Here is a 27,846-nt window from a genome sequence, read left to right as displayed (position 1 = left end):
CAACAGGAAGCACGTAAAGCGCATTATCAACCTAGCGAGCTAACGAGCTTGGTTTGCTTCATTAGCATGGCACCATATTCCCAAATGGCACCATATTCCCAAATGGCACCATATTCCCTATATAGTGGACTACTTTTGACCAGGACCTACACACAATACCCCATAATGTCAAAATTGAGTCATGTTTTTCGATACACCTAGTCCACCACTACAAAGATACAAGGGTCTTTCCTAACTCAGTTGCTGGAGAGAGGAAATACACCGTTCAGGGATTTCACCATGAGGCCAATGGTGACTTTAAAACCGTTAGAGTTTATGGCTGTGATAGGAGAAAACTGAGGACAGATCAACAACATTGTAGTTACTCCACAATACTAACCTTTAACTCAGTGAAAATAATGCATCCTGTTTACAACGGGGCTCTGAAGTAATACAGCATAACATTTGTCAATGCAATTGACATTACTGAGTACCACTCTCCATATTTTCAAGCAGAGTGGTGGCTGCATCATGTTATGGGTATGCTTGTAGTGGTTAAGGACTGGGGCGTTTCTCAGAATAAAAAATAAACGGAATGGAGTTAAGCACAGGTCAAATCCTAGAGGAAAACCTGCTTCAGTCTGCTTTCCACCAGGCACTGGGAGATTAATACATTTTTCAACAGGACAATAACCTAAAACACAAGGCCAAATCTATACTGAAATGCTTAAAAAGAAGGTTCCTTAGTGACCGAGTTACAGTTTAGACTTAAATCTACTTCAAATCTATGGCAAAACCTGAAAATGGTTGTTTAGAAATGATCAACAACCAATTTGGCAGAGCTTGAAGAATAAAAAAAATAAATAATGGGCTAATGTTGCACAATCCAGGTGTAGAAAGCTCTTAGAGACTTACCCATAAAGACTCACAGCTGTAATCACTGCCAAAGATGCTTCTACAAAGTATTGACTGGGGGGTGTGAAAATTTATGTAAATGAGCCATTTCTGTATTTAATTTGCACAAATTAGCAAAAATGTCTAAAAATATGTTTTGCACTTTGTCATTATGGAGTATTGTGTGTAGATGGGTGAACAGATGATATTTAATCAATTTTGAATTCACAAGAAAATGTGGAATAAGTCTGAAGGCACTTATAAGGCACTTCTACTTTCTGAAGGCACTGTACTGTAGATATGAAGGGGGTATTTTATACACGTTAACCATTGGAATAGCAAGTCAGTCTGTCACGGTCTGCCATCCTTCTGTAGTGCATCCGGATTTTTTCCATTGTCTCGGCCTGTCCCCCAAGGGGTTAACATTGATATAAATTCTCCATTCTGTAAAAATGTTTATATTTTTTATAAACCCTTATCATTTTCTCTGGTTCAAAGGCTTTGACCTCAAATCCTAGTGTGCAGATTTGAGGTTCAATCAGGCTGCATTTAGATTACACTACGATCAGAGCCGACTGCAGGCAATCACATTTTCAACATTTTGATGCTATATTTCTAATTATATAAAATATATGCAACACATTTTCCACCAACAGGTTTTTGTGTCAATGCAACACGCAACCAATGAAACAACGTATATTGACTTTGGGCACTTCAATATCACTTCAACACCAGAAATAAGTAGACTGTCAATCTAGACAAACAGAAAGCACATCCCTCCTTACTCAGTATCGAAGGCTTGGCTTGACAATCTCCGAATGTAGTTAAACTTTTTAGTGTTTTTTAACAGATGTCTCTTTCCATTCCTTAATTGGCCACTGCACAGTTTGGATTAATATATATATATATATATATATATATATATATATATATATATATATATATATATATATATATATATATATATATATATATATATATATAAAATGTCATTTAAAAAATACATATATAGACAAAGATTTTACATATATATTCTTTGTATAAAGATAAGCATTATATTGTTAGATTCTAGGAGTAACTCTGGTAGGCCTGAAACAGTCTTCCTCACCTCAAGTTCAACCGTCATAGTCAGTTGGAGCGCCGTGGCACACTGCCTTCATATCATAGGCCTGCAGTAGCTAAAGCTTAATAATAGCCACACCATACCTTCACAAGGTTTGCTTTCTAAACTTTATTAGGGTAATAACAAGAGTAAGTAAAGCCATTGCTTATATGGAAAATGCGAGCAGAAGAGGGAATGTAAACTAGGGAAAAAAATCAACTACCCTCAAAAGACCAATTAGTGGTAAAAATGTCAGAATTGGTCTGCCTCTGTGAACTAGCCTACATTCAAAACAAATCATTAAAAAAATCATTATACAGAGGGCAATCCTAATTGTCCCATTAACATCAGTAACAATGAACGTAAGCGGAAGACTGCAGAAAAAAACAGCCTACCAAATTATTAGAAAACTGTCTGCTGAGCACCAAACAACCCAACCGCCGGTTCACTTCAATCAACCTGGGGGCGAGATCTGATAAGCGTAGGTACGTGCTGCAAGCCAATTAGGAGATAGCGGATCTGTGCGTCTGATCCAATTACCCGACCCAAGCATTTACTTTAAGCGTTTTAATTAGAGAGGAGTCCGGCAGGCCCTGTGTCTAATCCTCCTTTATTATCACCTCTCTATCACCCTCAGGTCCTCTATCACTCTCAGGTCCTCTATCACCCTCAGGTCCTCTATCACCCTCAGGTCCTCTATCACCCTCAGGTCCTCTATCACCCTCAGGTCCTCTATCACCCTCAGGTCCTCTATCACCCTCATGTCCTCTATCACCCTCAGGTCCTCTATCACTCTCAGGTCCTCTATCACCCTCAGGACCTCTATCACCCTCAGGTCCTCTATCACTCTCAGGTCCTCTATCACCCTCAGGTCCTCTATCACCCTCAGGTCCTCTATCACCCTCAGGTCCTCTATCACCCTCAGGTCCTCTATCACCCTCAGGTCCTCTATCACCCTCAGGTCCTCTATCACCCTCAGGTCCTCTATCACCCTCAGGTCCTCTATCACCCTCAGGTCCTCTATCACCCTCAGGTCCTCTATCACCCTCAGGCCCTCTATCACCCCAGGCCCTCTATCACCCTCAGGCCCTCTATCACCCTCAGGTCCTCTATCACCCTCAGGTCCTCTATCACCCTCAGGTCCTCTATCACCCTCAGGTCCTCTATCACCCTCAGGCCCTCTATCACCCTCAGGTCCTCTATCACCCTCATGGAGGGGCTTTGAAATAGGGATAAACAATAAGGGAGGAAAGATGGAATCGATCGCCCTGAGACGGGACTGGGGCGCAGTGCTTTGACAGACATGCACTCCGAAGCACACATCATTGAAAAGAACACTGCATCACCATGCAGAAGCATTAGGGACAACGTACACGTGCCCATGGCAAAGCATACTTATGCATACACACATACACATTACACACACACACACACACATACACATTAACACACACACACACACACACACACACACACACACACACACACACACACACACTCCATATGGCCTTGTTCAGGATTATAGAGCCCAAAGAAGCCCAAAGGTCACAGGGAGAAGTTTGGGAAATGAGGGATTAGAAAGAGAAGTTGACTTGAGCCCTTTGCTTTTTCCATTTAATCAGCTCCTGTTCCCTCTGAGTTTGACTGCGTCCACATAGTATTACATTGCTGTCCTTGTCCCCTTATTTCCCTTAGTTTACTCACTGACCTGAACAAAATGGATTGGTAGAAGCAGCATGGTCGGAGTGATTTGGTATGAAATACATCAAACACATGGTTTCCGTGGTTTCCAGCTGCTTGCTGCCATTCCATTTGTTCCGCTACTCATTATTATGAGCCGTTCTCCCCTCAGCCTCCACTGTTAACTACTGTACCTGCCTATGGTCAGTGGCCCAAAGGAAAGGGAACAGAAAATGAAGTCATTCAACAGTACTAGGACGCACCCCACAACTCTATGACTTTCTCAAATAGCTTTGTGACCAGATGGTCATAGCCAGGTAAATAATCCCAATCCCAGTTAGGGCTACTGGACGATAATCCAAGATACACCCTGCTGTAATCCAACCTTCCTCCACCCCCCCCCCACCCCCCTCGCCAGATAAAAACATATGTTATAGGATTCAAATCTGTTACAGGATTCGTCTCTCCGCTCCCCCAGACAGCGATTGAATCATCCAGACGTACTCACACAGTATGCTGGAGCAGATGGATGTGATATTTCAATATTCCACAATGTTCCATTTCCCGGGGAAAAAGACATATCTACAGTCAATAATGAATGTCTCCATGCTGTTTGTTCTAGGCTGATATTTTTATGGTTTCCCTACCTCAGCTTCTTATTCTGTCATTATGCTCTGTCTAAATCAGGGGTTCCTAAACCTTTTCGCTCAGCCCCCCTCCCACTTCCACCATTGGGGAACATCCCGAGCCCCCCCCCCCCCGTGGGTGCACACCACGTCTATTTGTGTAGGCACAAGCACTGTTCATGACACAAACTAATACCCCTCTTGTTGGCGGAGAGAACATTCTGCAGGTTTTAAAGCTTATTTACTGCAATTCTACACATTTTGTTCACGGGGCGAAGAGAAAAGATGTCGTTTTTAACGCTCACTTTCTATATGTCTCGCCATGTCTAATGTGTATTCATGTGATATTTGAGTGACTCGAAAAATGACAAACAAATCTATGGGCTAAAAAACATTAGCTGACATGGGCTGGTTGATCTGGACAATTCCGACAAGTTATAAATATCTCTCTAAAGGGATGCAATGACTGATATGACAAGAGGACGACTGATGATGCAATGACTGACATGACAAGAGGACGACTGATGATGCAATGACTGACATGACAAGAGGACGACTGATGATGCAATGACTGACATGCCAAGAGGACGACTGATGATGCAATGACTGATATGACAAGAGGACGACTGATGATGCAATGACTGACATGACAAGAGGACGACTGATGATGCAATGACTGACATGCCAAGAGGACGACTGATGATGCAATGACTGACATGCCAAGAGGACGACTGATGATGCAATGACTGACATGCCAAGAGGACGACTGATGATGCAATGACTGACATGCCAAGAGGACGACTGATGATGCAATGACTGACATGCCAAGAGGACGACTGATGATGCAATGACTGACATGCCAAGAGGACGACTGATGATGCAATGACTGACATGCCAAGAGGACGACTGATGATGCAATGACTGACATGCCAAGAGGACGACTGATGATGCAATGACTGACATGCCAAGAGGACGACTGATGATGCAATGACTGACATGCCAAGAGGACGACTGATGATGCAATGACTGACATGACAAGAGGACGACTGATGATGCAATGACTGACATGACAAGAGGACGACTGATGATGCAATGACTGACATGCCAAGAGGACGACTGATGATGCAATGACTGACATGACAAGAGGACGACTGATGATGCAATGACTGACATGACAAGAGGACGACTGATGATGCAATGACTGACATGACAAGAGGACGACTGATGATGCAATGACTGACATGCCAAGAGGACGACTGATGATGCAATGACTGACATGACAAGAGGACGACTGATGATGCAATGACTGACATGACAAGAGGACGACTGATGATGCAATGACTGACATGCCAAGAGGACGACTGATGATGCAATGACTGACATGACAAGAGGACGACTGATGATGCAATGACTGACATGCCAAGAGGACGACTGATGATGCAATGACTGACATGCCAAGAGGACGACTGATGATGCAATGACTGACATGCCAAGAGGACGACTGATGATGCAATGACTGACATGCCAAGAGGACGACTGATGATGCAATGACTGACATGCCAAGAGGACGACTGATGATGCAATGACTGACATGACAAGAGGACGACTGATGATGCAATGACTGACATGCCAAGAGGACGACTGATGATGCAATGACTGACATGCCAAGAGGACGACTGATGATGCAATGACTGACATGCCAAGAGGACGACTGATGATGCAATGACTGACATGCCAAGAGGACGACTGATGATGCAATGACTGACATGACAAGAGGACGACTGATGATGCAATGACTGACATGCCAAGAGGACGACTGATGATGCAATGACTGATATGCCAAGAGGACGACTGATGATGCAATGACTGACATGACAAGAGGACGACTGATGATGCAATGACTGACATGCCAAGAGGACGACTGATGATGCAATGACTGACATGCCAAGAGGACGACTGATGATGCAATGACTGACATGACAAGAGGACGACTGATGATGCAATGACTGACATGCCAAGAGGACGACTGATGATGCAATGACTGACATGCCAAGAGGACGACTGATGATGCAATGACTGACATGCCAAGAGGACGACTGATGATGCAATGACTGACATGCCAAGAGGACGACTGATGATGCAATGACTGACATGCCAAGAGGACGACTGATGATGCAATGACTGACATGCCAAGAGGACGACTGATGATGCAATGACTGACATGACAAGAGGACGACTGATGATGCAATGACTGACATGCCAAGAGGACGACTGATGATGCAATGACTGACATGCCAAGAGGACGACTGATGATGCAATGACTGACATGCCAAGAGGACGACTGATGATGCAATGACTGACATGCCAAGAGGACGACTGATGATGCAATGACTGACATGGCCAAGAGGACGACTGATGATGCAATACTCCATTTCAAAATGGTACCTTTCACGTTCCACAATCACAACTTTCAAGAGTAAGTTGAAAGCCGGACTGAGCCCCCCCCCCCCCCGTTCTTTATCACTCTCGACAGCATCGTTCTACATTCAATATCTTGCAATTATCCCAGTATGTTAAATCTGAACTCACATGACATTGCTTTTTACTGTTCATGGAGTGTCAAAACTTTCACGGAATCCAGCGTTCTAGCAAACTCCACTCGCTCCGCTTCAGAGTCAAGCTACAGCATGAATTATTCAATCATTTGTCTCGCTATTGTGAGTTCTAGCTTTCCTCTGCTGGCACAGTAACAAAGGCATACAGTATGTGGCTAGCACTGCATCATTTGCTACTGTACGTACTATAACGGTCCAATGCTCTTGCTCCGAGAATGCATAAGTGTAGAGGCATACTGTATCTGACTGTGTAGACATGCACAAGTAGTGGTGGGTAGAGGCGGTTGTTTATCTACTGTAGCGTACTCTGCATACAGGGATGTCTAGGTAGAATGAAGCGTGGGCAACGTATACTCCTCTCCTCCCCTACTCACTGTCATAGTCCGTTACAGAATGTGCCAGCCAGCCGGCATCGTTCGTTTAGCCCCGTGGGGAATGAAGGAGGAAGCCTCCTCTTTATCTCTGGTGTGCGTGACACAATACATCAATTATCGGAATTTTGGAAGGAGCTGCTTGTCCCTAATTGGGGAACCTGAGGATGCCTGGATGGGGGTGCCAGTTAGCAGGGGGAGGGAGACGGGAACTAAAATGTTCCCTGACGTTTTGACTTTCATTTCCTCAGCTGGGTCGGTCTAATTGCCTGTGTTTCCTAATGTATGTTCTTTACTGTGCTGCTGTCCTTGATCTGCTTTCTGACTGTTCCTTTCTTCTCTTCCTCCCTTCGTCCTATCTCTTCATACTTCTCTCTTCTCGTCAACAATCTTTCACTTTCCTCCCTCCCGCCCTCTTTCATCACTTCTCTCCCACTCTCTCTCCTTCTCCTCCCTCTTCTCGTCCATGCGTTCTCTCTCCTCTCCCTCTCTCTTGTCTTCCCTCCCACCCCTCCATCCAGGATATTTGTGGTGGGGATCGGCTTCTTCAGCCTGTGTTTTCTAATGACCTCCCTGGGGGGACAGTTCTCAGCCAAGAGGCTTGGGGACTCCCCCTTCACCATCCGGACAGAAGGTAGAGAAAACACTATTTGTGTGAGTGTGTGTGTGTCGCTGGCCCTATCTAAGTGGAGCTGTGGAGTTTGTCTATTAGTGGTTGTCTAGTCAGAGGGAGTTGTGGGGTTTGTATATTAGGGGTTGTCTAGTCAGAGGGAGCTGTGGGGTTTGTATATTAGGGGTTGTCTAGTCAGAGGGAGCTGTGGGGTTTGTCTATTGAGGGTTGTCTAGTCAGAGGGAGCTGTGGGGTTTGTCTATTGAGGGTTGTCTAGTCAGTGGGAGCTGTGGGGTTTGTCTATTGAGGGTTGTCTAGTCAGAGGGAGCTGTGGGGTTTGTCTATTGAGGGTTGTCTAGTCAGTGGGAGCTGTGGGGTTTGTCTATTGAGGGTTTTCTAGCCAGAGGGAGCTGTGGGGTTTGTATATTAGGGGTTGTCTAGTCAGTGGGAGTTGTGGGGTTTGTATATTAGGGGTTGTCTAGTCAGAGGGAGTTGTGGGGTTTGTATATTAGGGGTTTTCTAGTCAGAGGGAGCTGTGGGATTTGTATATTAGGGGTTGTCTAGTCAGAGGGAGCTGTGGGGTTTGTCTATTAGGGGTTGTCTAGTCAGTGGGAGCTGTGGGGTTTGTCTATTGAGGGTTGTCTAGTCAGTGGGAGCTGTGGGGTTTGTCTATTGAGGGTTGTCTAGTCAGAGGGAGCTGTGGGGTTTGTATATTAGGGGTTGTCTAGTCAGAGGGAGCTGTGGGGTTTGTATATTAGGGGTTGTCTAGTCAGAGGGAGTTGTGGGGTTTGTATATTAGGGGTTGTCTAGTCAGAGGGAGTTGTGGGGTTTGTATATTAGGGGTTTTCTAGTCAGAGGGAGCTGTGGGGTTTGTATATTAGGGGTTGTCTAGTCAGAGGGAGCTGTGGGGTTTGTCTATTAGGGGTTGTCTAGTCAGTGGGAGCTGTGGGGTTTGTCTATTGAGGGTTGTCTAGTCAGTGGGAGCTGTGGGGTTTGTCTATTGAGGGTTGTCTAGTCAGAGGGAGCTGTGGGGTTTGTATATTAGGGGTTGTCTAGTCAGAGGGAGCTGTGGGGTTTGTATATTAGGGGTTGTCTAGTCAGTGGGAGCTGTGGGGTTTGTCTATTGAGGGTTGTCTAGTCAGAGGGAGCTGTGGGGTTTGTCTATTAGGGGTTGTCTAGTCAGTGGGAGCTGTGGGGTTTGTCTATTGAGGGTTGTCTAGTCAGAGGGAGTTGTGGGGTTTGTATATTAGTGGTTGTCTAGTCAGAGGGAGCTGTGGGGTTTGTCTATTGAGGGTTGTCTAGTCAGTGGGAGCTGTGGGGTTTGTCTATTGAGGGTTGTCTAGTCAGAGGGAGCTGTGGGGTTTGTATATTAGGGGTTGTCTAGTCAGAGGGAGCTGTGGGGTTTGTCTATTGAGGGTTGTCTAGTCAGTGGGAGCTGTGGGGTTTGTCTATTGAGGGTTGTCTAGTCAGAGGGAGCTGTGGGGTTTGTCTATTGAGGGTTGTCTAGTCAGAGGGAGCTGTGGGGTTTGTCTATTGAGGGTTGTCTAGTCAGAGGGAGCTGTGGGGTTTGTATATTAGGGGTTGTCTAGTCAGAGGGAGCTGTGGGGTTTGTCTATTAGGGGTTGTCTAGTCAGAGGGAGTTGTGGGGTTTGTCTATTAGGGGTTGTCTAGTCAGAGGGAGTTGTGGGGTTTGTATATTAGGGGTTGTCTAGTCAGAGGGAGCTGTGGGGTTTGTCTATTGAGGGTTGTCTAGTCAGAGGGAGCTGTGGGGTTTGTCTATTAGGGGTTGTCTAGTCAGAGGGAGTTGTGGGGTTTGTATATTAGGGGTTGTCTAGTCAGAAGGAGCTGTGGGGTTTGTCTATTGAGGGTTGTCTAGTCAGAGGGAGCTGTGGGGTTTGTCTATTAGGGGTTGTCTAGTCAGTGGGAGCTGTGGGGTTTGTCTATTGAGGGTTGTCTAGTCAGTGGGAGCTGTGGGGTTTGTCTATTGAGGGTTGTCTAGTCAGAGGGAGCTGTGGGGTTTGTATATTAGGGGTTGTCTAGTCAGAGGGAGCTGTGGGGTTTGTCTATTAGGGGTTGTCTAGTCAGTGGGAGCTGTGGGGTTTGTCTATTGAGGGTTGTCTAGTCAGAGGGAGTTGTGGGGTTTGTATATTAGGGGTTGTCTAGTCAGAGGGAGCTGTGGGGTTTGTCTATTGAAGGTTGTCTAGTCAGTGGGAGCTGTGGGGTTTGTCTATTGAGGGTTGTCTAGTCAGAGGGAGCTGTGGGGTTTGTATATTAGGGGTTGTCTAGTCAGAGGGAGCTGTGGGGTTTGTCTATTGAGGGTTGTCTAGTCAGTGGGAGCTGTGGGGTTTGTCTATTGAGGGTTGTCTAGTCAGAGGGAGCTGTGGGGTTTGTCTATTGAGGGTTGTCTAGTCAGAGGGAGCTGTGGGGTTTGTCTATTGAGGGTTGTCTAGTCAGAGGGAGCTGTGGGGTTTGTATATTAGGGGTTGTCTAGTCAGTGGGAGCTGTGGGGTTTGTCTATTAGGGGTTGTCTAGTCAGAGGGAGCTGTGGGGTTTGTCTATTGAGGGTTGTCTAGTCAGAGGGAGCTGTGGGGTTTGTATATTAGGGGTTGTCTAGTCAGTGGGAGCTGTGGGGTTTGTCTATTAGGGGTTGTCTAGTCAGAGGGAGCTGTGGGGTTTGTCTATTGAGGGTTGTCTAGTCAGAGGGAGCTGTGGGGTTTGTATATTAGGGGTTGTCTAGTCAGTGGGAGCTGTGGGGTTTGTCTATTAGGGGTTGTCTAGTCAGAGGGAGCTGTGGGGTTTGTCTATTAGGGGTTGTCTAGTCAGAGGGAGCTGTGGGGTTTGTCTATTGAGGGTTGTCTAGTCAGTGGGAGCTGTGGGGTTTGTCTATTGAGGGTTGTCTAGTCAGAGGGAGCTGTGGGGTTTGTCTATTAGGGGTTGTCTAGTCAGAGGGAGCTGTGGGGTTTGTCTATTGAGGGTTGTCTAGTCAGAGGGAGCTGTGGGGTTTGTCTATTGAGGGTTGTCTAGTCAGAGGGAGCTGTGGGGTTTGTCTATTAGGGGTTGTCTAGTCAGTGGGAGCTGTGGGGTTTGTCTATTAGGGGTTGTCTAGTCAGTGGGAGCTGTGGGGTTTGTCTATTGAGGGTTGTCTAGTCAGAGGGAGCTGTGGGGTTTGTCTATTGAGGGTTGTCTAGTCAGAGGGAGCTGTGGGGTTTGTCTATTGAGGGTTGTCTAGTCAGAGGGAGCTGTGGGGTTTGTCTATTATGGGTTGTCTAGTCAGTGGGAGCTGTGGGGTTTGTCTATTGAGGGTTGTCTAGTCAGTGGGAGCTGTGGGGTTTGTCTTTTGAGGGTTGTCTAGTCAGAGGGAGCTGTGGGGTTTGTCTATTAGGGGTTGTCTAGTCAGAGGGAGCTGTGGGGTTTGTCTATTAGGGGTTGTCTAGTCAGAGGGAGCTGTGGGGTTTGTATATTAGGGGTTGTCTAGTCAGAGGGAGCTGTGCGGTTTGTCTATTGAGGGTTGTCTAGTCAGTGGGAGCTGTGGGGTTTGTCTATTGAGGGTAGTCTAGTCAGAGGGAGCTGTGGGGTTTGTCTATTAGGGGTTTTCTAGTCAGAGGGAGCTGTGGGGTTTGTCTATTAGGGGTTGTCTAGTCAGAGGGAGCTGTGGGGTTTGTATATTAGGGGTTGTCTAGTCAGTGGGAGCTGTGGGGTTTGTCTATTAGGGGTTGTCTAGTCAGAGGGAGCTGTGGGGTTTGTCTATTGAGGGTTGTCTAGTCAGAGGGAGTTGTGGGGTTTGTATATTAGGGGTTGTCTAGTCAGAGGGAGCTGTGGGGTTTGTCTATTGAAGGTTGTCTAGTCAGTGGGAGCTGTGGGGTTTGTCTATTGAGGGTTGTCTAGTCAGAGGGAGCTGTGGGGTTTGTATATTAGGGGTTGTCTAGTCAGAGGGAGCTGTGGGGTTTGTCTATTGAGGGTTGTCTAGTCAGTGGGAGCTGTGGGGTTTGTCTATTGAGGGTTGTCTAGTCAGAGGGAGCTGTGGGGTTTGTCTATTGAGGGTTGTCTAGTCAGAGGGAGCTGTGGGGTTTGTCTATTGAGGGTTGTCTAGTCAGAGGGAGCTGTGGGGTTTGTATATTAGGGGTTGTCTAGTCAGTGGGAGCTGTGGGGTTTGTCTATTAGGGGTTGTCTAGTCAGAGGGAGCTGTGGGGTTTGTCTATTGAGGGTTGTCTAGTCAGAGGGAGCTGTGGGGTTTGTATATTAGGGGTTGTCTAGTCAGTGGGAGCTGTGGGGTTTGTCTATTAGGGGTTGTCTAGTCAGAGGGAGCTGTGGGGTTTGTCTATTGAGGGTTGTCTAGTCAGAGGGAGCTGTGGGGTTTGTATATTAGGGGTTGTCTAGTCAGTGGGAGCTGTGGGGTTTGTCTATTAGGGGTTGTCTAGTCAGAGGGAGCTGTGGGGTTTGTCTATTAGGGGTTGTCTAGTCAGAGGGAGCTGTGGGGTTTGTCTATTGAGGGTTGTCTAGTCAGTGGGAGCTGTGGGGTTTGTCTATTGAGGGTTGTCTAGTCAGAGGGAGCTGTGGGGTTTGTCTATTAGGGGTTGTCTAGTCAGAGGGAGCTGTGGGGTTTGTCTATTGAGGGTTGTCTAGTCAGAGGGAGCTGTGGGGTTTGTCTATTGAGGGTTGTCTAGTCAGAGGGAGCTGTGGGGTTTGTCTATTAGGGGTTGTCTAGTCAGAGGGAGCTGTGGGGTTTGTCTATTAGGGGTTGTCTAGTCAGAGGGAGCTGTGGGGTTTGTCTATTAGGGGTTGTCTAGTCAGTGGGAGCTGTGGGGTTTGTCTATTAGGGGTTGTCTAGTCAGTGGGAGCTGTGGGGTTTGTCTATTGAGGGTTGTCTAGTCAGAGGGAGCTGTGGGGTTTGTCTATTGAGGGTTGTCTAGTCAGAGGGAGCTGTGGGGTTTGTCTATTGAGGGTTGTCTAGTCAGAGGGAGCTGTGGGGTTTGTCTATTATGGGTTGTCTAGTCAGTGGGAGCTGTGGGGTTTGTCTATTGAGGGTTGTCTAGTCAGTGGGAGCTGTGGGGTTTGTCTTTTGAGGGTTGTCTAGTCAGAGGGAGCTGTGGGGTTTGTCTATTAGGGGTTGTCTAGTCAGAGGGAGCTGTGGGGTTTGTCTATTAGGGGTTGTCTAGTCAGAGGGAGCTGTGGGGTTTGTATATTAGGGGTTGTCTAGTCAGAGGGAGCTGTGCGGTTTGTCTATTGAGGGTTGTCTAGTCAGTGGGAGCTGTGGGGTTTGTCTATTGAGGGTAGTCTAGTCAGAGGGAGCTGTGGGGTTTGTCTATTAGGGGTTTTCTAGTCAGAGGGAGCTGTGGGGTTTGTCTATTAGGGGTTGTCTAGTCAGAGGGAGCTGTGGGGTTTGTATATTAGGGGTTGTCTAGTCAGTGGGAGCTGTGGGGTTTGTCTATTAGGGGTTGTCTAGTCAGAGGGAGCTGTGGGGTTTGTCTATTGAGGGTTGTCTAGTCAGTGGGAGCTGTGGGGTTTGTCTATTAGGGGTTGTCTAGTCAGAGGGAGCTGTGGGGTTTGTCTATTGAGGGTTGTCTAGTCAGAGGGAGCTGTGGGGTTTGTATATTAGGGGTTGTCTAGTCAGTGGGAGCTGTGGGGTTTGTCTATTGAGGGTTGTCTAGTCAGAGGGAGCTGTGGGGTTTGTCTATTGAGGGTTGTCTAGTCAGAGGGAGCTGTGGGGTTTGTCTATTAGGGGTTGTCTAGTCAGAGGGAGCTGTGGGGTTTGTCTATTGAGGGTTGTCTAGTCAGAGGGAGCTGTGGGGTTTGTCTATTGAGGGTTGTCTAGTCAGTGGGAGCTGTGGGGTTTGTCTATTGAGGGTTGTCTAGTCAGAGGGAGCTGTGGGGTTTGTCTATTAGGGGTTGTCTAGTCAGAGGGAGCTGTGGGGTTTGTCTATTAGGGGTTGTCTAGTCAGAGGGAGCTGTGGGGTTTGTCTATTAGGGGTTGTCTAGTCAGAGGGAGCTGTGGGGTTTGTCTATTGAGGGTTGTCTAGTCAGAGGGAGCTGTGGGGTTTGTCTATTGAGGGTTGTCTAGTCAGAGGGAGCTGTGGGGTTTGTCTATTGAGGGTTGTCTAGTCAGTGGGAGCTGTGGGGTTTGTCTATTGAGGGTTGTCTAGTCAGAGGGAGCTGTGGGGTTTGTCTATTAGGGGTTGTCTAGTCAGAGGGAGCTGTGGGGTTTGTCTATTGAGGGTTGTCTAGTCAGAGGGAGCTGTGGGGTTTGTCTATTGAGGGTTGTCTAGTCAGAGGGAGCTGTGGGGTTTGTCTATTAGGGGTTGTCTAGTCAGAGGGAGCTGTGGGGTTTGTCTATTAGGGGTTGTCTAGTCAGAGGGAGCTGTGGGGTTTGTCTATTAGGGGTTGTCTAGTCAGAGGGAGCTGTGGGGTTTGTATATTAGGGGTTGTCTAGTCAGAGGGAGCTGTGGGGTTTGTCTATTGAGGGATGTCTAGTCAGAGGGAGCTGTGGGGTTTGTCTATTGAGGGTTGTCTAGTCAGAGGTTGCTGTGGGGTTTGTCTATTGAGGGTTGTCTAGTCAGAGGGAGCTGTGGGGTTTGTATATTAGGGGTTGTCTAGTCAGTGGGAGCTGTGGGGTTTGTCTATTAGGGGTTGTCTAGTCAGTGGGAGCTGTGGGGTTTGTCTATTGAGGGTTGTCTAGTCAGAGGGAGCTGTGGGGTTTGTCTATTGAGGGTTGTCTAGTCAGAGGGAGCTGTGGGCCTTGTCTATTGAGGGTTGTCTAGTCAGAGGGAGCTGTGGGGTTTGTATATTAGGGGTTGTCTAGTCAGAGGGAGCTGTGGGGTTTGTCTATTGAGAGTTTTCTAGTCAGAGGGAGCTGTGGGGTTTGTATATTAGGGGTTGTCTAGTCAGTGGGAGCTGTGGGGTTTGTCTATTAGGGGTTGTCTAGTCAGAAGGAGCTGTGGGGTTTGTCTATTGAGGGTTGTCTAGTCAGAGGGAGCTGTGGGGTTTGTCTATTGAGGGTTGTCTAGTCAGAGGGAGCTGTGGGGTTTGTCTATTGAGGGTTGTCTAGTCAGAAGGAGCTGTGGGGTTTGTCTATTGAGGGTTGTCTAGTCAGAGGGAGCTGTGGGGTTTGTCTATTAGGGGTTGTCTAGTCAGAGGGAGCTGTGGGGTTTGTCTATTGAGGGTTGTCTAGTCAGAGGGAGCTGTGGGTGTGGTGTTACTGTAGGTCACACAGAAACACCATTACTCCTACCCTGTGGCACTGCACACAAAAGAAACATATCCCTGTATGAGTGCAGTGCGGTGTACTGCATCACTTCTAAGCGAGCATTGGTCTGCATACACTCTGCAGCATCGAAGGAAGACTCACTCACATCAGCACTTGTCGTATGTGCAGTAACCCTGGCGATTCATCAGGGGTCTGGTAAGTGTCTTCTGAAGGCTGTTGTGAGGGGCTGAGGCTCTGAAAGCTGCATACTGCCGCTTGATATCTCACCACAGAAATCTCATTATCACATTGACCGACTGCAGATGTCACATGACCTTGACTGAGGACTGCAGGCCAATGACGGGACGGGAAAGAGCTGTGCCACCGTCTCCTACTCTACGAGGTGTGAACTGTGAAGTCAGGGATGGGTCCTCTCTGGCGAGCAGCTGTCCCGCCACTGCCTGAGTAAAAAACAAGAGGCGATTTAGGTCCTTTAGCCGAGGATGAACAACTCATAAGGGAGGATAATCTGATGTAAAGCCCTTCTAACTCTGAGAGAGGATGTTGTAGTGTTGAGGTGTGTGTGTGTGTGTGTGTGTGTGTGTGTGTGTGTGTGTGTGTGTGTGTGTGTGTGAGTGAGAGTGAGAGCACACTTGATTAATTAACCACTCATGCGCTTTTGCCTGGAGAGACATCTGGACTGAGCTCATTAAGCGCTGCCGAGTGTCCAACCTAGAAGTTTACCACAGGAGTTTGTGTGTGTGGGTGTCAGATGAATTGGCAGAAAATGAATGGGGCGACAGCAGCAATGTGGGACAAGATGGAGAAGAGAGAGATGGGAGAGCTGGTTCCATCTGCTCTCTCTAAGTCAGCCCTGGAAACAAGTGGCCCTTTCATTCTGACGACGAGCACCACTTGCAGAACCACTGGTCTAGCTAAGACACGGACACACACACACACACACACACACACACACACACACACACACACACACACACACACACACACAAACAAAGACCTCAAAGCTTATTTTGACTGAGTACACTTCCACCCTCAGCTCTGGTATTGAGAGAATAGCGCCTTCTTACCGCTCTTCCTGAGGGGATTCAAGGCGAAAGAAAAGTGCTAGTCCAATACATCGGAGCTTCCAAATCTTTCTACAAAAATACTATTACAGAGTGTGACTAGCATTAGTCTGTCACCTTGAATCCCCTCAGGAAGAGCGGTAACAAGGCGCAATTCTCTAGAACACCAGAGGTGAGGGTGGAAGTGTGCTCAGTCCAAAATAAGCTTTTGTGTTCACATAGTACATAGAGAAACCTTGTGAAACCTCGAGTATATCCTCATATATGCTGATAGTCCATTGTTGTACACAGATACTTACCCACTCAAACGACAGGAGAGCTTTGTTACCAGTGCAGCACTGATGTCACATGTTCTCAATGTGGGGGTATATAAGTAGAATTCCTATTCCCTTGTTACACCGACAGAGTCTCCTCTTCTCCTCTCGCTTCCATGGATTATCAGCTTTCACTTGCCTTGCCTCACTGGGCTCTGCTGAAATCCGCTCTCTCTCCAGCCCCGCATGCTAGACGCACTGAGTCAACCAGCCCCGCGTGTTACAGATGCACTGAGTCAACCCGCCCTGCGTGTTAGACGCACTGAGTCAACCCGCCCTGCGTGTTAGACGCACTGAGTCAACAAGCCCTGCGTGTTACAGACAGAGAAAATAATCAAGTGAATGAGGAAACGAGAGAATGGAGGTGGGATAGAGAATGGAGGTGGGATAGAGAATGGAGGAGGGATAGAGAATGGAGGAGGGATAGGGAACGGAGGAGGGATAGAGAATGGAGGTGGGATAGAGAATGGAGGTGGGATAGAGAATGGAGGTGGGATAGAGAATGGAGGTGGGATAGAGAATGGAGGAGGGATAGAGAATGGAGGAGGGATAGAGAATGGAGGAGGGATAGAGAATGGAGGTGGGATAGAGAACGGAGGAGGGATAGAGAACGGAGGAGGGATAGAGAATGGAGGAGGGATAGAGAATGGAGGAGGGATAGAGAATGGAGGAGGGATAGAGAATGGAGGAGGGATAGAGAATGGAGGAGGGATAGAGAATGGAGGAGGGATAGAGAATGGAGGTGGGATAGAGAATGGAGGAGGGATAGAGAATGGAGGAGGGATAGAGAATGGAGGAGGGATAGAGAATGGAGGAGGGATAGAGAATGGAGGAGGGATAGAGAATGGAGGAGGGATAGAGAATGGAGGAATTACTGTAGACTGTTAGAGGGATGAATTGAGAGGAAGTAGGAGGTATAACTGAGAGATCTGCATTTAAAATGAATTTCTGCATAAAGAAAACAAAGTAATTAGACGCAAATGACAGAGGGAGAGGAGGAAGAATAAGAAAGAGGAATATTTCATGAATATAAGTAAGATACTGTTTGGAGTTCCCTATAAAACCCATTTCAGCCCTGCAGTTTACAGTGATAACAAGGCGACAGTCTCTTATGCCCCAAACCGCCATGTTTCACTTTCAGTACTATATTTGTCTAAGAGCTAGCTCACTCAGTGTTTATTGTCTCCCTAGTGGGACAAAGAACTACAGCCCTCCTCCCTGAGTTCATCCCAAATTGCACCATATTCCCTATTTAGTGCACTACTTTTGTCCAGGGCATATGCGGCTCTGGTCAAAAGTAGTGGGCTATATAGGGAAAAAGGTGCCGTCTGGGAGGCAGACTCTGTCTCGACAGATTAATGTAATAGCTCCCTACGTGGCTAAGGAGATGGAGCGGGTCCCAGTACCAGCCAGAACCAGAGCTGTTTAACTAAAGAGTCTACTGTGTGCTATCATTACAATAACTAAAGAGTCATTGTAATGACGGCACACAGTGTCGTTGTTATGATAGGGCTCACAGCAATTGACTTGTCTTGTGGGACAAGGGGATGAGACACATTGTGTACCTGACCAATAGATGGGGAGATCGCTGTTAATGGAGAAGTGAAAAGGTGCTGCATTAACATGTGAAGACTGTGCATTAGCAGTAACCATTATCATTGGTCATCCACACTGCACAAAGAGAGAGTCGAAGGCCGAGAAAGTGGTGCTCTACCATTTGAGAATGCAGTTGTGATGAAGGCAGGTATAGAAGCTCTAGCCTTTCATCAGGAACTACAGTCATCGTTAGTACACTAGAAATGTGAGGCCATTTGAAAGCCACCCTCTTCTCTTGGCGAGGTGGTGATTGGCACGCAACGTTTGCCCCCGATTCCCCCTCGCCCTCCGTGCTCTCTACATGTTTCGTACATGTTGTTTATCAGTGCGAGCGCCTATCCCCCCCCTCCCCCCTAAGCGCCTTTCCTCATCAGCGTGCGTCAAGCAAATCTCGCATGACAATCTCGTGCTATGGCCTCCGCAGGAAGTACAATCACACGGGGAGAGCAGCAGCATCGGCAGCACTTCCTGCTTTGCCTCAGGCCAGTTTAGCTGGCATGGAGTGTATGCAGGTGAATTGTAATAAAGTAGATTGGATGGAGACTCTGGAGGCATTTGGTTGAATACTAATTATATTTGTAATGTGCAGATCCACGGGCTACATAGTATGTGTCTGATTGCACCGTGTAATATAGATCATGGAGATAGCCTAGAGTTTTCCAGACTCTGCAGATGTCTGCATCCTGTGAACTGTTACTCACCGGTTCGGTGGACATTTGTGATGTAGCCTCAGGAAAGTCATTGCGCTCTGCCAAGAGCAAAGTGTTCCGCACTTCACTTGAACACTTCTGCCTCGACATGTACACCAAGCCCTCGCCGCATAACTACAGTAAACCTATTGCCTCCCTTTGCAATCACCAGCTTGCCAACATTTGCCCCCAATATGTTTCCCTGAAACCGCAGCCCATCCACAGTGCCAGAAGGTGCATCTTAAGGGGGAAAAATATGTCCTCGCTCAACAGGCCTATACTCCTGTGGCATAAGCACTATTCCCCTCTCGTGCTTAATGAGGAATTTCCATGCAAAACCTTCTCTCATATTCGTTCCGTACCAGCAAGGTGACTGCAACGCCATAGCCGCCTCAATTACCTTGTCAACTGCACAAAGCACATCCAGCTTTGGCCATAGGTTGCTAGCTCATCGCTTCTCCCCCTAAGCCGGTTATTCCCCCCCCCCCCCTCCCCCCAGTCCTGACACCCCGTAGTATTCACTACAGGGCTTACCACTGATACATTAGTAGTCTTCAGATTTCTCTGATGGCTGTCGGTGGGAAGCTACCGACACTACACTGTATCGTGTTTTCGAGAAAAGTAGGGAAAAAACATCCATTCTTGGTTGTCGTTACTGGCCCGGGCTGATAAAGTCCAGGAGCTTACCTACCGAGGCATAACTCAGATTAGTTGTTCACCCCTCTCCTCTTCTTCTCTCGTTCCCTCTGAGATGAATACATTAATCAATTGCCTGGAGTGAGACTGAATACTAATTGTGAGACGAACAGCTACAGCTGCTAGCACTGCTGAGGTATTCATTATTACTTTTCCCCCTTTGTTATCTTTCACTGTGCTGTCGGTGTCGAAGATTGTTCACCGCGGGCCCTCGCAGCCGGAAGAATGCTCCCTGCCTTTGTTTGAAAGAGACAGTAATGATCGCTCTGAGGCAAGAGGAATTCATTTATTTGACACAGATATTTTGTACTTTTTAAAATGTAAAATGTATTTATCTAGGCAAGCCAGTTAAGAACACATTCTTATTTACAATGACGGCCTACTGGGGAACAGTAGGGTTAACTACCTTGTTCATGGGCAGAATGAAAGTTTTTTACTTTGTCGGCTTGGGGATTTGATCCTGCAAACTTTCGGATACTGGCCCAACGCTCTAACCAGGCCCCGCTATCTTAAAAGTGGCATAGCCGGATCCCAAACAAAGGAGGCTCTAAGTTTCAGGGGTTAGAATGCCCTTAGCGAGAGGCAGTGTCAAACGCAACCCTCTCATTTAGCCTCTGCAACCACTCACTGTTTTGCCGAACTCTCCATTGAAATGGACAATCAGGCTACTCACAACTGATAATCATGATAATCAGTGATTTCAAGTTTGTATTCATACTTTTTTTTAACAAGCCGCATCATAGCCAAAAATATAATATCTCTGCATTTCTCACTGTGCCTAACACATGGATGGGCATTCAAAAAATGCCATTGCCGGTGCCGACAGTGTAAACTACACTATTTTAGTTTTGCGGGGGAGGAGAGCGGCAATGTTTGGGGTCTAGGGTGGTAGAACAGCCAGGACCGGGCCTGGGCCTAGTCACTGGGAAACATCTAAGCAGCTCTCATATACAGTAGCAGATAGTAAGATGCTAACTCTAAGATGTAAGTGCCTGATATACAGCACGCACAATGCGTAGACTTAGTATCCAGGAGACAATCCAAGCAGCGCTCATATACAGTAGTAGATAGGAGGATGCTAACGCTGCAATGCTAGGGACTGGCAGACATACTAATTGTTAGTGCCTGCTACACAGTATGCTAAGATGTTAGTGCATGATATACAGTATGCTAAGATGTTAGCGCATGATATACAGTATGCTAAGATGTTAGCACATGATATACAGTATGCTAAGATGTTAGCACATGATATACAGTATGCTAAGATGTTAGCACATGATATACAGTATGCTAAGATGTTAGCGCCTGATATATTCACAGTATGTAGGCTTAGTCTCTGGGAGACTAGCAAGCAGTGCTCATTCATACAGTAGTACACTGCTGGAAGGCTTCGCCCAGTACTCTCCAGTGCTATTTCAGGAAGCTGGCGCTAAGGAGGACAGGATATGACATGGGTGCCCCTCAGGGAAGCACTGGGAGAGAAAGGACATGATCCAGGCAACGACTACTGGAGCTGTGACTCCTCTATCTCTTCTCTCCCTGCCCTCATTTCCCATGTCATATTTAATGCACCATATTCAAGCTGGAAGAAGATTTACACCTCTCTCTCCCTCTCTCTCTCGCCTTCAGCGTCCTTCCACCTCCACATCTCGCACTCAATCACCTCTCTGCTGTCTCTTCCCTTTCCATCCTTCATACCTCTTTCTTAATCTCTTTCACATCTCTCTATCTCGCTCCCCCTCTCATTTCATAGAAACTCATCCCTCAGTATACACACTGTCAGAGTTATGTCACTGGATGGACAGTCAAGGATGTTGAATTTAGTGGAGCGAATGGGAAAAAAACTAGAGAAGAGGGTAGGCTCCAGCGCTCCAGTTCTCTCTCTCTCTCTGTCTGTCTGTCTGTCTGTCTGTCTGTCTCTGTTAATTTGCGTTGAGTCTTTTATCACCCTGGAGGATGTACAGACAACCAAAGCCAGCCCTGACAGCTGATTCCAACGTGAAAAGAAATTCAAAAGAACAACAGAAAAACAGAGCTGTGAATAGAAGGAAAGATGAGTCTCTCTGAGCCTCGCGGAGCAGTTAGACAGGTTGACTTGAGTGTGAGATGTGTTTCAAGGCCCCAGTTGTAGCGTTTGCCAGCAGAGACTGTCACTGAGCTCCTGTGAAGCTTTTCTCTCAATTGTTGGGAATTGAGCGAGCACAAACACACACCCTCCATTTATCTCTCTCTCTGTCTCTCTCTTGCTCTCTCTCTCTCTCTCTCTCACTCACACACACACACACACACACACACACACACACACACACACACCCCAGCTGCCAACAATCGGCGCTGCCACCTCTCATCGCAGGCACCGCCAATATTAGCTGTCATGTTTTGCATTTCTCACGGCGGCGTGATAACGCCTTAATGCGCCTCGCTGTTGCCTCCAGTGTTTACAACGTCTCACTGTGATGGAGTTGTCACTCACAACCATAACAGCCCCCTAATGCCGAGCTCTTATCATCTCCTAGCCTCCACAACACACCACATCTCCCCTCTGGAACATGATTAACATCAGCAAGACAACAGAGCTGATCATGGATGAACATGGACATGGTCCACCCACACAGTTGTGAAGGGGGCACGACAGCGCCTCTTCCCCCTAGGAGGTTGAAAATATTTGGCATGGGCCCTCAGATCCTCAAAAGATCTACTGGCTGCATCACCGCTTGGTACGGCAACTGCAAGGCACCCGATCACAAGGTACTACCTAGAGGGTGGTGAGTATGGCCCAGCACATCACTGGAGCCGAGCTCCCTGCCATCCAGGACCTGTATACCAGGCGGTGTCAGAGGAAGGCCCTGAAAATGTTCAGACTCCAGCCACCCAAGTCATAGACTCTGTTACCGCACGGCAAGCGGTACCAGTGCACCAAGTCTGGAACTAACAGAACCCTGAACAACTTATACCCTCAAGCTAAAAGACTGATAAACAAGACTGCTAAATATCTAATCAAATGGCTACCCAGACTACCTGCATTGACCCTTTTTTACTCTCTTGCACTGACACTGTGCACACACACTGGATTCTACCCACACACTCACACATACTTATACTGACACCCCAACACACACACACACACACACACACACACACACACACAAGCCAACACACACATAACACGCGCACAAATGCATACTGATGCAACACACACACTTTCACACTCCCCACATAGCTGCTGCTACTGTCTATTATCTATCCTGTTGCCTAGTCACTTTAAACCTACCTATATGTACATATCTACCTCAATTACCTCGTACCCCCGGTACTGTAACGGTTTTCGTCTTCATACGAAGGAGAGTCGGACCAAAATGCAGCGTGTAGATTGCGATTCATGTTTAATGAAAAACCACACTAAACACAAACACTACAAAAACAATAAACGTAACGAAAACCTAAACAGCCTATCTGGTGAAAACACATAGACAGGAACAATCACCCACAAACACACAGTGAACCCCAGGCTACCTAAATATGGTTCCCAATCAGAGACAATGATGAACACCTGCCTCTGACTGAGAACCATATCAGGCTGAACATAGAAATAGACAAACAAGACATGAAACATAGAATGCCCACTCAGATCACACCCTGACCAATCAAAACATAGAAAATACAAAGTAAACTATGGTCAGGGCGTGACAGTACCCCCCCCCCCAAGGTGCGGACTCCGGCCGCAAAACCTGAACCTATAGGGGAGGGTCTGGGTGGGCATCTGTCCGCGGTGGCGGCTCTGGCGCTGGACGTGGACCCCACTCCATGACAGTTTTAATCCCCCTCCTAAACGTCCCTAAATAGGTTACCCACCACAATGATAACATGGGACAGAGGGACAGCTCGGGACAGAGGTAACTCGGGACAGATGGGTAGCTCAGCCCTGAGAGGAAGCTCAGCACTGAGAAGAAGCTCAGCACTGAGAAGAAGCTCAGGCAGGTGGTTAGATCCGGCAGATCCTGGCTGGCTGGCGGTTCTGGAAGATCCTGGCTGACTGGCGGATCTGGGAGAATCTGGACGACTGGCAGATCTGGGAGAATCTGGACGACTGGCAGATCTGAGAGAGTCTGGACGACTGGCAGATCTGGAAGAGTCTGGTCGACTGGCAGATCTGGAAGAGTCTGGTCGACTGGCAGATCAGGAAGAGTCTGGTCGACTGGCAGATCAGGAAGAGTCTGGTCGACTGGCAGATCTGGAAGAGTCTGGTCGACTGGCAGATCAGGAAGAGTCTGGTCGACTGGCAGATCTGGAAGAGTCTGGTCGACTGGCAGATCTGGAAGAGTCTGGTCGACTGGCAGATCTGGAAGAGTCTGGTCGACTGGCAGATCTGGAAGAGTCTGGACGACTGGCAGATCTGGAAGAGTCTGGACGACTGGCAGATCTGGAAGAGTCTGGACGACTGGCAGATCTGGAAGAGTCTGGACGACTGGCAGATCTGGAAGAGTCTGGACGACGGGCAGATCTGGAAGAGTCTGGACGACGGGCAGATCTGGAAGAGTCTGGACGACGGGCAGATCTGGAAGAGCCTGGTCGACTGGCAGATCTGGAAGAGCCTGGTCGACTGGCAGATCTGGAAGAGTCTGGTCGACTGGCAGATCTGGAAGAGTCTGGTCGACTGGCAGATCTGGAAGAGTCTGGTCGACTGGCAGATCTGGAAGAGTCTGGTCGACTGGCAGATCTGGAAGAGTCTGGACGACTGGCAGATCTGGAAGAGTCTGGACGACTGGCAGATCTGGAAGAGTCTGGACGACTGGCAGATCTGGAAGAGTCTGGACGACGGGCAGATCTGGAAGAGTCTGGACGACGGGCAGATCTGGAAGAGTCTGGACGACGGGCAGATCTGGAAGAGTCTGGACGACGGGCAGATCTGGAAGAGTCTGGACGACTGGCAGATCTGGAAGAGTCTGGTCGACTGGCAGATCTGGAAGAGTCTGGACGACTGGCAGATCTGGAAGAGTCTGGACGACTGGCAGATCTGGAAGAGTCTGGACGACTGGCAGATCTGGAAGAGACTGGTCGACACAGACTGGCTGCTCTGGCTGCTCCATGCTGACTGACAGCTCTGGCTGCTCCATGCTGGCAGACAGCTCTGGCTGCTCCATGCTGACTGACAGCTCTGGCTGCTCCATGCTGACTGGCGGCCCTGGCTGCTCTGGCTGCTCCATGCTGACTGACAGCTCTGGCTTCTCTGGCTGCTCCATGCTGACTGGCGGCCCTGGCTGCTCTGGCTGCTCCATGCTGACTGGCGGCCCTGGCTGCTCCCTGCTAACTGGCGGCCCTGGCTGCTCCCTGCTAACTGGCGGCCCTGGCTGCTCCCTGCTAACTGGCGGCTCTGGCTGCTCTGGCTGCTCCATGCTGACTGACTGCTCCATGCTGACTGGCTGCTCCATGCTGACTGGCTGCTCCATGCTGACTGGCGGCCCTGGCTGCTCCATGCTGACTGGCGGCCCTGGCTGCTCCATGCTGACTGGCGGCCCTGGCTGCTCCATGCAGACTGGCAGCTCTGGCGGCTCCTTGCAGACTGGCAGCTCTGGCGGCTCCTTGCAGACTGGCAGCTTTGGCGGCTCCTTGCAGACTGGCAGCTTTGGCGGCATCCTGCAGACAGGCAGCTCTGGCGGCTCCTTGCAGACTGGCAGCTCCTTGCAGACTGGCAGCTCCTTGCAGACTGGCAGCTCCTTGCAGACTGGCAGCTCCTTGCTAACTGGCAGCTCTATGCTAACTGGCAGCTCTATGCTAACTGGCAGCTCTATGCTAACTGGCAGCTCTATGCTAACTGGCAGCTCTATGCTAACTGGCAGCTCTATGCTAACTGGCAGTTCTGAACAGGCGGGAGACTCCGGCAACGCTGTAGAGGCGGAAAGCTCTGACAGCGCTAAACCGGCGGGAGACTCCAACAGCGCTGAAGAGGAGGAAGGCTCTGGCAGCGCTGAACAGGTGAGAGACTCCGACAGCGCTAAACAGGCGAGGCGCACTGTAGGCCTGATGCGTGGTGCTGGCACTGGTGGTACTGGGCCGAGGACACGCACAGGAAGCCTAGTGCGGGGAGCTGCTACCGGAGGGCTGGGGTGTGGAGGTGGCACAGGATGGGTTAAACCGTGAAGGCGTACTGGAGATCTTGAGAGCGGTGTTGGCACAGGACATGCAAGGCTAGGGAGGTACACAGGAGGCCTGGTGCGTGAGACTGGCACTGTCTTCACCAGCTGACTAGCACGCACCTCAGGACGAGTAGAGAGCACTGACCCAGGTGCCAATAAATCCCCGACACGCTCCTTCGGGCGAATATCATATTTAAAGCACCAACACAGCAACTCCCTCATTTCACTCTCCTCCAATTTCTCCATTAACTCCTTCACAGTCTCTGCTTCGCTTACCTCCAACACCGGTTCTGGTCTCCTCCTTGGCTCCTCACGATAAACAGGGGGAGTTGGCTCAGGTCTGCGACCTGGCGTAGCCATACTCCCTGTTAGCCCCCCCCCCAAGAAATTTTTGAGGCTTACTCTCGGGCTTCCATCCGCTCCGTCGTGCTACTTCCTCATATTTGCGCCTCTCAGCTTTCGCCGCCTCCAGTTCTTCCTTGGGACGGCGATATTCTCCCGGTTGAGCCCATGGTCCACCATTATCTAATTCATACTCCCATGACGCTCTCTCCCACTGCGGCTGCTGCTGCTCCTGCTGCCTCTGTTCCTTCTTCGGCTGCACCTTGGTGCGGCTATACTCCCCTGGTTTAGCCCAGGGTCCTCTCCCGTCGAGGATTTCCTCCCATGTCCAGAAATCCTTACAACGTAACTCCTCTTTTTGCTGCTGCTGCTGCCTGTTGACACGCCGCTTGGTCCGTTGGTGGTGGGTGATTCTGTAACGGTTTTCGTCTTCATACGAAGGAGAGTCGGACCAAAATGCAGCGTGTAGATTGCGATTCATGTTTAATGAAAAACCACACTAAACACAAACACTACAAAAACAATAAACGTAACGAAAACCTAAACAGCCTATCTGGTGAAAACACATAGACAGGAACAATCACCCACAAACACACAGTGAACCCCAGGCTACCTAAATATGGTTCCCAATCAGAGACAATGATGAACACCTGCCTCTGACTGAGAACCATATCAGGCTGAACATAGAAATAGACAAACAAGACATGAAACATAGAATGCCCACTCAGATCACACCCTGACCAATCAAAACATAGAAAATACAAAGTAAACTATGGTCAGGGCGTGACAGGTACTCCCTGTAGTCATGTTATACAGGGAGCCTCGCTATTGCTGTTTTAATGCTGCTCTTTAATTATTTGTTACTTTTTTTAGTTTTTTTCAGGTATTTAAAAAAAACTGTATTGCTGGTTAAGGGCTTGTAAGTAAGCATTTCACTGTAAGGTCTGTTGTATTCGGCGCATGTGACAAATAAAATTAGATTTGTTATTACCTGGTACTTCCTGTATTTAGCCATTTTTACTCTTCACTGTGTACTTATTTATTCCTCGGGTCACTATTTCCATTTAAAAAAAAAAAATCTATATCTTTAATTCTGCATTGTTGGAAAATGACCCATAAGTAAGCATTTCCCTTTTAGTCTACACCTGTTGTTTTACGAATGTAAGGGATTTCCTCCTCTTCTTCCGAAGAGGAGAGGCGAGAAGGATCGGAGGACCAATATGCGGCGTGGTAAGTGTCCATGGTTCTTTTAATAAGAAATACTACACATGAACAACTGAATACAAAAAACAATAAACGTGGAACGAACGAAACCCAAAACAGTACCGTGTGGTGAACAACACAGACACGGAAACAAACACCCACAAACACACAGTGAAACCCAGGCTACCTAAGTATGATTCTCAATCAGAGACAACTAATGACACCTGCCTCTGATTGAGAACCATACCAGGCCGAAACCTACAAATCCCCAAATCATAGAAAAAAAACCATAAACTGCCCACCCCAACTCACGCCCTGACCATACTAAATAAATACAAAACAAAGGAAATAAAGGTCAGAACGTGACAACGAAGCAGATGACAAATAACATTTGATTTGATTTAATGATCAGTAATTGCCAGGTCCACTTTCATTGATGCTTCAAGAGGAGTCCTCTCTTCTTATGGGCAGTGTGAGTTTCGGAATGAGCAATGGGAATGCCTGAAATGAGAGCCATATGGTCTTGTCTTTTGTTGGCCCTTGTGTAATTAATGAGAGAGATCAACATTAAGAATTGATCCCCCCCTTCATTTTGGGTTTAGGACTTTAAGTATAAGAGTGTTTTGACACAGACATATTTTGACTTCACACTACCAACGTGCTATGCTGTACAAACAATTTTCTGATACGGAACAGCATGAAATAACATAATCATGAACATAATAGCACT

At 48.0% G+C, this 27,846-nt stretch overlaps 1 protein-coding gene across 1 annotated transcript in view; it reads left to right on the top strand.

Moving 5' to 3' along the window:
- The window catches only part of LOC110495135 (alpha-1,6-mannosylglycoprotein 6-beta-N-acetylglucosaminyltransferase B-like), a 158,771-nt gene that overhangs the window by 1,408 nt on the left and 129,517 nt on the right, over window positions 1-27,846 (top strand). The window contains exon 2 of the mRNA XM_090204797.1: window positions 7,789-7,901. Coding sequence (XP_090060923.1) covers window positions 7,789-7,901 — 113 coding nt within the window. The remainder of the gene's footprint in view (window positions 1-7,788; window positions 7,902-27,846) is intronic.

This window comes from Oncorhynchus mykiss, chromosome 17, assembly GCF_057628025.1.
Source record: "Oncorhynchus mykiss isolate SJ-2025 chromosome 17, ASM5762802v1, whole genome shotgun sequence".
NCBI classification, from domain to species: Eukaryota; Metazoa; Chordata; class Actinopteri; order Salmoniformes; family Salmonidae; genus Oncorhynchus; species Oncorhynchus mykiss.
The sequence above is the reverse complement of the archived record's forward strand: the minus strand, read 5'-3'. Positions and strand labels throughout refer to the sequence as shown.